Consider the following 9,641-nt stretch of genomic DNA (forward strand, 5'->3'; position numbering starts at 1 on the left):
AGTTAGGTGAACTAGATGTAGCCAAACATAAGCTAAAATTCAAGAGCATTGAACCTAACAAGTAGAGGAATGTTGACATTGTAAAAAGGAACTTTTTTCACACAAAGGGTTATAGGTTTTTTTTCCCCTAACTCTGCATTATTAGGTTATTTGGGCCCTTTACTGTTATCAGAATTCATTAGATTTCATTAGTATGCAATAATATGATAGCCAGCTAAAATGATTGTTTTATTGTCATATGCATTTATTATTGTTTGTCTGTGCCATTCCAGCTGTGAACAGTAAACAGTTTTACCCTCTAATGTAAAATCTTAATTGTGGCATTGTCTTCATTTAACTTCCTGGGATTCATAAGTTGGTTTTGGTGTTCCAGATAGTTTTTTTGTGTTCAGCTTTACTGCTGTTCAGGCCATGGCTGCAAATCCAACTTGGTTGTTGCCAAGATCATAAACAGAATAGTACTGCCTAAGAAATACATCCCCCAGAATCCAAAGTGGCTGACCATTCCGTGAAGGTAGGTATGTTGACTCAAATCCAACTACACAGTATCCATTGATCTGAAAAGAACAGTGATAGATGCTTGTACTCAAAAATTTTGACTAAAAGCACATTAAAAACATAGTGAAATTAATATTTATAAATACCTGTAGAATGTATCCTGAAGGAGGAATGGTAAACTGGTTTCCACTGATGGTGAAGCTGATAGGTGGCAGACTTTGTACATTGTTGCAATTTACATAGTACTAAAAAGAAGCAAACTGTAGTCAGAACCTTAGTTGGGTTTATTTGTAAGAGAGAATTTAAAGGTTATTACACGAAAAGTTAGAACATTTATAAATATCATTACCTGGCCATTTTGCCCTTGCTGGGCGCCTAGAGTCTGTAAAAGGGTATCAAGGTACTGCTGTGGAATGGTAAGAAGAGGAGTTCCTGTATCCACAATGCCCTGGCAGCCCTGACTGCACAAGCCACTTGGCTGTCCGTTAACTGAGAATCTGAAGGGTTAAAAAAAAAAATCTTTGAAAACGCTACTTTTAACACAAATACAGTACCCTTTCAGCATTCCCTCAAGACCTAAAGTATGTGATTTTCTGCATACATTTTTTTATTACATTTTTTCAGTGACTATTAGTAATATTATTATTTCATTAGGAACTGTAAAGAACATTATAATTGCTCAAAGGTCAGTAAATGTAAGTTGTCAGGTAACTTATTGCTCTTTTCACTTTTTTTGCCTTAGTGAACAAGCCTGAAAATGTACGAAAATTGTGGAAATGGAATTGCTTCAAATACATTTAGTTCCTCAACAGTCCAAATTTCACCAGGCTGTCTGGGTAACTGATACTTACTCATCAATGGCAATCTGCCAGTAGATCTGCTCAGTAACTGGAGTCCAATAGATCTGGCCTGAATATAAACTGCTGTCCACTCCACCAAATATTACTTCTCCAGATTGACTAGGAAGGTAAAAGGCATTCAAATATTGAAACTTTGACATAAAGAACAAGTTCAAATAACTTCTATATTTTATGTTGTGATTTAGAGTAAAACATATTGTGTTTTCATCTATTCTATTCTAATTAAAGAGAGGTGCAGTGAAATAAAAAGTACCTATATCCACTTTAAAATATACAATCAAGTAACAGAGAAGCTCAATTGTTTAAAATGATCCTGGACATGATGGGATGTTTGACATCAACACTTGACGTCAGTGCTCTTCACCTCACATCTTACTTTAATAAATAGGTAGAACTCTAGAATCAGACAAAACAGATCTTTCCTTGAGTTAAAACGGACCTAAAAGAAAAATACTTCCAGTTTCAGTGGGCTATTTGCTTTTGTGCCACAATCATAGAAAGTATTAAAATGCTAAATTGCTTTTTTTTGCACCTTAGAACACCCCTTGCATATTTTGGTCTTCCTAAAACAGTTTAGTGATACAAAAAATAAATTGTTGATATCACTTGTTTGTGTTCATCTAGTATCTGGAATTATTATTAAACATTTTTATACTACTTATAAACTAATATTTAAGTTTTGCCTTTGTGACTAAATAAATTACATATTTATTTTACTAGAAAGCTCTCCTACATTCTTATGCAAATAAGAAATGGGAAAGTGTTGAAACTAAACTAAGTTTTCTATCCAGCTAGAACATTGCCTCCAAAGGCTATGTTGTCATTTAACAAACCCCTCTGCTTCTCAGTCACTTTAAGGCTGTAAGAATTTAGCCCATTTTATTACACAGCTAGATATAAAAATACTACTTTAATATCAAATGATGACACAACAAGGAAGCATTATACTTGATAAAACTTGATAATGGCTCATATAAACCTGGTAATCATTAATACTTTGATAAACACTGCCTCCTGGAATTAACCTACATGCTTATCAGGTAATTATATTCTAGACTAGAATTATATTCTATACTGGAATTACCTTAAATAATTTATTATACTGGCTTATAAATGTCAGGAAAAATAAAAGTATCCAATTGACAGCTAACAGCAATAATCCAAGACTGTAATGCATGTGCAAGGTGACAGTGGGGTGGGATTTACCAAAACTGGAGCACTCAGAATCTCATACAGCTGCACATGGTAACCAATCAGCTTCTAACATCACTTGGTTAAATTAAGCTTTTACAATAAAAGCACCAGATTTTGCACGCTCCAGTTTTAGTAAACCTCCCACGGTGTCTCCTGAAATTTTTATGCCTAGTACACACGATGAGAATATCGGCTGATTTTTTTTTTTGGCATGCTAGTCTCCATGTTGAAAACATATAGGTTACTACAGTATGAAAATTCTTGTACGAAAAAATAAAAATTCATAAGTGATGTAATGTATTTTATTGTATTTTGGGCCAAAAATGTACTGATTAAATGAAAATTGTACAATCTGGTATTGTACAAGAAAAACTGTTGTTTTTGTCCCTTTAGAAAATTTGGTAAGGCTGCGTCATATTCTGATCATGTGAACAAAGCTTTAAGTAGACATGGCTTTGATATATCTCGACAACCTGGTCTATGTTTAATCTTGGTTGATTCTCACCCAGTGAGATAGAAGCTGAACACAGGCTGTGGAATAAGATTTTGCTGTATCAAACCCTGTATGGCGGTTGTGGCACTTTCTGCTGACAATGACTGATAGGCCATTCCAAAAATACCATCAAATTTGGCATAATAGAAAAAGCTGCTTGGTTCAGTCACACTCAGGCCCAGCTCCTGGTTTTGAATGGACAGCCCTTGTACCTATAATATATAAATACATGAGAATACCTATAAAAACTATATAAGAAACTTGTATAAATCTATTGTTGCATCATAAAATAAAATATTGTAAGAAAACAGAAAAAAATCACAGACAGTACATTTAAATGGTTTGTATCTGCAGCTTTTTTATCTTTATCTACAGATAAGGATGTTGATTGTGGCATAGAGCACATTCGTACTTTTTAGTTTTATGCTTGTCGAAGTAGGTTCTAGGCACATGGCATTCTAGGCACATGGCATTTTTTTGTCCCCCCATTTCTATGTTTGTTCTCACTTTTCCCATGAACCTCTTTATACACTCCTAGTATTTATTTTTTCCTTTTTTTTAGCATCTATCTTATTGTCACACTGAAGGTGTTGTCTGCATTGTACTGCTTCCTATCTGTATAACATGGCACAGGGCGCTCAAGAATTTTTGAGGCTGGGTTCACAACATATGCCAATTGGATGCAGGTTTCGCATGACAGGCGAGTGTGACCAACTCTCAATGAAGCTGGTTTACATAGGTCCGATGCAGCTGTGGTCCGCATTTAAAAAGGGTCCTGTGCGTCTTTGGGTCCAATTCAGGTGTGAATTCAGGAAAAAATTCAGACCTGATTCGCACCTAAACCGGTGAACAGGGATGAACTGGGCCCCAGGCAATAACCTGAGGTCGCATATGTATGAACCCAGCCTCAAAACAAAAAAGGTGCTCTTGATGACCCTGAAGATATTCAACTGTGTGTTTTTCCTAACTCTGTCATACACTATGCTTGATATGTGCAATGTATGGGCTGTGTCATTTGTTAACTGTCTAAATCATGTCAAATTTTAGCAGAAAATTAATTAAATAAAAAAAGGTTTAAGTTTTTATTTATTTAAAAAAAAATTTAGGGCCTGGTCATTGAGCAGCCAAATCCTCCGTACGTTTTTTATTAACCACTTCCCGACCACCCACCGCCTATTTACTGCGGAAAGGTGGCGCGCTCCCGCCCCCAGTTGGCAGCGGGAAAGCCGATGCATTATATCAGGTGACTCCGATTGCCGCCTGACACCCGCGAGCGTTCCCCACTGAGAGAGAAGCTGTTGTAAACACAGCTGACCGTTCTTCTCCCTAGAATGGTCATAGAGCCCATGTGATCCTTCTATATAGGATCACATGTCTCTAAGGTCATTTTCCGAAGCCACGCCCCCACCGTTAGAATCACTACCCTAGGCTCACATTTAAACCCTTGATCACCCACAGGGTTAACCCCTTCCCTGCCAGTGTCATTATTACAGTAACAGAACATATTTTTTAGCACTGATTACTGTAGTAATGTCACTGGTACCCCCAAAAGTGTCAAAAATGTCAGTTAGGGGTCCGATCTTTCCGCCGCAATGTCGCAGTCCCGCAAAAAATTGCAGATCGCCGCCATTACTAGTAAGAAAAAAAAAAATCTTTCCCGTAGGATCACCTGGATCCTATAATAGAAGGATAGGGAGCAGGGGGTGTTTCAGGCTGGGGGGCTGTGGACCATATTTCATGTAATACCGTAAATATTAGGATAGCTTTTGGTCTCCCAATCAGTAAAACCTGCAAGTTTAAGTTTCTACGGGGAAAGGATTTAACCTAATCATCATATGTTTCATCATTGCAAAGGACATAAAATAAAAGGTACTTACTGTCACTGTGTCATAACCAAGCACTCCAGTCATGCTACCACTACCATACCACATTGAAAATTGTTGATTATTGGAACTATATGTAGAAGATTGGGAAGGATTGAACAGTGGGTGGTTGGCTAAAAGGTAATGGAAAAAGTGTATGTTATAAAAAGATGCAGAACAGAATGACATATTGCTAATATTTACAAAATTACAAATATCAAATTGCAAACATCAAAGGTTTCCCTATAGACTATTCCATTGACAGCAACAGGCTGTTTCTGTTTGTGTTGTGGGAATGGATAGGGTTGTTGGGAGATGGTTTTGATCTTCCTGCCCAACAAAATGTATTGGCATTCGATCCTGCTTTATTTCAACAACTTCCCACTCTTGGGCCATTTATATATATATATCAATATATATAGATAGATATATATATATATATATATATATATATATATATATATATATATATATATATATATATATATATATATATATATATATATATATCTATATATATATATATCTAGATATAGATATAGATATATATCTATTTTATTCACAATATAATATAGATAACATATCAAATGTTGAAAGTGAGACATTTTGAAATGTCATGCCAAATATTGGCTCATTTCGGATTTCATGAGAGCTACACATTCCAAAAAAGTTGGGACAGGTAGCAATAGTTAAATGTACATATAAGGAACAGCTGGAAGACCAATTTGCAACTTATTAGGTCAATTGGCAACATGATTGGGTATAAAAAGAGCCTCTCAGAGTGGCAGTGTCTCTCAGAAGTCAAGATGGGCAGAGGATCACCAATTCCCCCTATGCTGCGGTGAAAAAACTGTGGAGCAATATCAGAAAGAAGTTTCTCAGAGAAAAATTGCAAAGAGTTTGAAGTTATCATCATCTACAGTGCATAATATCATCCAAAGATTCCGAGAATCTAGAACAATCTCTGTGCGTAAGGGTCAAGGCCGGAAAACCATACTGGATGCCCGTGATCTTCGGGCCCTTAGACGGCACTGCATCACATACAGGAATGCTACTGTAATGGAAATCACAACATGGGCTCAGGAATACTTCCAGAAAACATTGTCGGTGAACACAATCCACCTTGCCATTCGCCGTTGCCAGCTAAAACTCTATAGGCCAAAAAAGAAGCCATATCTAAACACAATCCAGAAGCGCAGGCATTTTTTCTGGGCCAAGGCTTATTTAAAAAGGACTGTGGCAAAGTGGAAAACTGTTCTGTGGTCAGACAAATCAAAATGTGAAGTTCTTTTTGGAAAACTGGGATACCATGTCATCGAGACTAAAGAGGACAAGGACAACCAAAGCTTTTATCAGCGCTCAGTTCAGAAACCTGCATCTCTGATGGTATGGGGTTGAATGAGTGCGTGTGGCATGGGCAGCTTACACATCTGGAAAGGCACCATCAATGCTGAAAGGTATATCCAAGTTCTAGAACAACATATGCTTCCACCCAGATGTCGTCTCTTTCAGGGAAGACCTTGCTTTTTCCAACATGACAATGCCAGACCACATTCTGCATCAATTACAAGATCAGGGCTGCGTAGAATAAGGATTTGGGTACTGAAATGGCCAGCCTGCAGTCCAGATCTTTCACCCATAGAAAACATTTGGCGCATCATAAAGAGGAAGATGCGACAAAGAAGACCTAAGACAGTTGAGCAACTAGAAGCCTGTATTAGAAAGAATGGGACATACATTCCTTTTCCTAAACTTGAGCAACTGGTCTCCTCAGTTCTCAGACATTTGCAGACTGTTATAAAAAGAAGAGGGGATGCCACACAGTGGTAAACATGGCCTTGTCCCAACTTTTTTGAGATGTATTGATGCCATGAATTTTAAAATCAACTTATTTTTCCCTTAAAATTATACATTTTCTGTTTAACCTCCCTGGCGGTTTGATTCTTTTGGATTTTAGGTGCTGAAAGTGGTACCATTATTTTGCATGTAATTCTTATGAATCAGCAGCCCAAACCAACTGTATACATTTATTATAACACCCAGAAAATGCCCAAAAAAACGCCTGCAACAAAAACGCCCAGGTGTGTTGTTGCAGGCGTTTTTTTTGGGGCATTTTTTAGGCGTCTTTGGAGGCAGGCATAACAACTGAACTTCTGTATAGGGGTATATATACACACACACATATATGTATTTATACACATACACACATTTAGATGTGATAGGAGCGGAGCCCTATGCCTGCAAATAATTTCATTAGCGCACGCATAGGGTTCTGCTACTTTCACACCTATATGTGTGTATGTGTATATATACATACATGTGTGTGTGTATATATACCCCTATGCAGAAGTTTAGATGTTATGCCTGCCTCCAAAGACGCCCAGAAAATGCCCAAAAAAACGCCTGCAACAAAAACGCCCAGGTGTGTTGTTGAAGGCATTTTTTTGGGCATTTTTTAGGCGTCTTTGGAGGCAGGCATAACATCTGAACTTCTGTATAGGGGTATATATGCACACACACATATATGTATTTATACACATACACATATATAGGTGTGATAGGAGCGGAGCCCTATGCCTGCAAATAATTTCATTTATTTCTGCTACTCTCACACCTATATGTGTGTATGTGTATATATACATACATGTGTGTGTGTATATATACCCCTACACAGAAGATCAGATTTCATGCCTGCCTCCAAAGACATCCACAAAAAAGCCCAATAAAACGCCTGCAACAAAAACAGCCAGGTGCGAAAGGAGCGGAGCCACTACCCTGCTCTACTGCAATTCTAATACAAACGATCTTTTCTCTATGGCAGTCACCCTGACATGGAAGAGTTTGGTCACCCTGCCATAGCAGTCAGAGTCAGTTCACCCTACACTACACTACGGTCACCCTGACACTTAACACTTTCCCTACAGAAACTAGATTATTGAATCTAACTATAGTGGAAAATAGTACCCTAACTACACTAGATATCCCTTTCCTCCCACTAATAATTGCTAAATGACACTTTTGCAGCAGGAGTAACAGAACTGCTTCCACTCTCTTCCACAGCCCTGTATTAAAGTGCTAGAGATTTGGTGGGTCTATCTTATATACTGGGGGGCGTATTCACTACTGATTGGCCTCTGGACCCCCTAGTCACTCCAATCACATTCCTAGCATCCTCCTGCCCCCTCAATTGGCTTTTACTGATGGTTCTGGTCCAATCACGGGCTTTTCAAGCCCAGTTCCTGTCCCATTGCATTTTGGTCGGTTCTGGTTGCTGAATTCTGAACTTTTTCCGCAAAACGTTTGGAATTCGGCCGAATTTCGAACAGTCAATGTTCGGGTCGAACCGATGGTCGACCCGAACGGTTCGATCATCCCTAGTGATAAACCGCGGTGACCATTTTGGCTACTATTTAGTTTCTATTTACTATAATATTTAATAACCATCATACAACTACATTTTCAAATGCTTTACAGAATGCCACCTACTGCAGGCTTGACTTTGACAGTATGTAGAAGCAACCCAAAGATTGGAAGAACCAGTGTCAAAGGCAACAAGAAAGTTCTGGGGTGGGGTTCCAATGCTGATCTCACCAAAATAATAGTTCTGGAAGAGAAAGTAATTATGTTTGGTTCATATTTTATATACATTATTTACAATATTATGAATATTAATATTATGAAAGCAATAAACACTTGCATCCAAATACATAGGTTCATAAACAACACCAAAGTTGCTCTGACTGTTTAAGTTGTATTTAATAGCTCGTTCTTTAATGTGAGTTTTCATAAAGTCTTCCAGAACTCCTTCCTCGTTCATGGTTTCTCGGATGGATTTCATTCTTTTCAAGGGAACCCTTCAAGAAAGAACAATATACTTATTTGCATATTTCTGCAAAATATTTTTAATTGAACATGAAGTATTGAATATAGTAAAAGCATTATATTTTAGCAATATGTGGCTATTATGAATAGTATGCAAAATGTTTACTACAGTTAGGTGAAACATATGCCACTTATTACAGTATAAGTTACTACTAAAATTATATATATATATATATATATATATATATATATATATATATATATATATATATATATATATATATATATATTGAAGAAAACGTATGTAGAGAATGTAGGGACTTATCCCCTTGTTGGTTTTTTTTTTTTTTGTCACAAGCAGAACATGCAAGTATTTTAGTGGGAGGCTAACAATGTGTTATTCTGTAAGTATATTTGAAAATTTAACTAGCTCCACCAAGTGTTACAAGTGTTACAAATTGACCATTGTGTGTACAGAAACAAGTCACCTACCATTTTGTGACAGCTCAATAAATTTCTCCAAAAAATAAGATAAAAAATGTATTCTCTTGCTTGTGCTGTCAGTCACTGTGGTTGATTTACTAAAGAAGTAAAGCATGTTCATTTTGCATTGGAATTATCACTTTAAAAGTACATGTTACCTAGCCTAATGAATATGGTAAAAATGTATATTGTAAGGTGAAACTGATCTTCTCATTTAGTAAATCAACCCCAACGGCTCTAAATACTTTTTGAATAGGAGGTTGCAGATTAAAATTCATTTTCATGACATAGCTTTGTTAACAGCTGCAGAGTTCATGTATTGATTTTTAAGCTTGTTTTGGTTTCTATGTATATGCTAGTTTTGTGGACAAAAAGTTCCCATTCTTGGAAAAATAGAATAATATTTAGTGAACATTTTATTTTGAAAGT

The 9,641-nt window shown here is 36.8% G+C and overlaps 1 protein-coding gene across 1 annotated transcript; it reads right to left on the reverse strand.

Annotated features, from left to right (window-relative positions):
• Positions 1-404: 404 nt before the first annotated feature.
• LOC309548063 (gastricsin-like) lies at positions 405-9,195 on the reverse strand (the record flags this gene model as incomplete). The annotated part of the gene is made up of 9 exons (XM_082248032.1): positions 405-557; positions 645-743; positions 848-995; positions 1,350-1,457; positions 3,058-3,257; positions 4,923-5,041; positions 8,394-8,511; positions 8,605-8,761; positions 9,185-9,195. The coding sequence occupies 9 exons, from the start codon at positions 9,193-9,195 to the stop codon at positions 405-407; spliced, it is 1,113 nt and encodes a 370-aa protein (XP_082104158.1).
• Positions 9,196-9,641: the final 446 nt, after the last annotated feature.

This window comes from Pelophylax lessonae, assembly GCF_965119305.1.
Source record: "Pelophylax lessonae genome assembly, chromosome: 2".
Classification (NCBI taxonomy): Eukaryota; Metazoa; Chordata; class Amphibia; order Anura; family Ranidae; genus Pelophylax; species Pelophylax lessonae.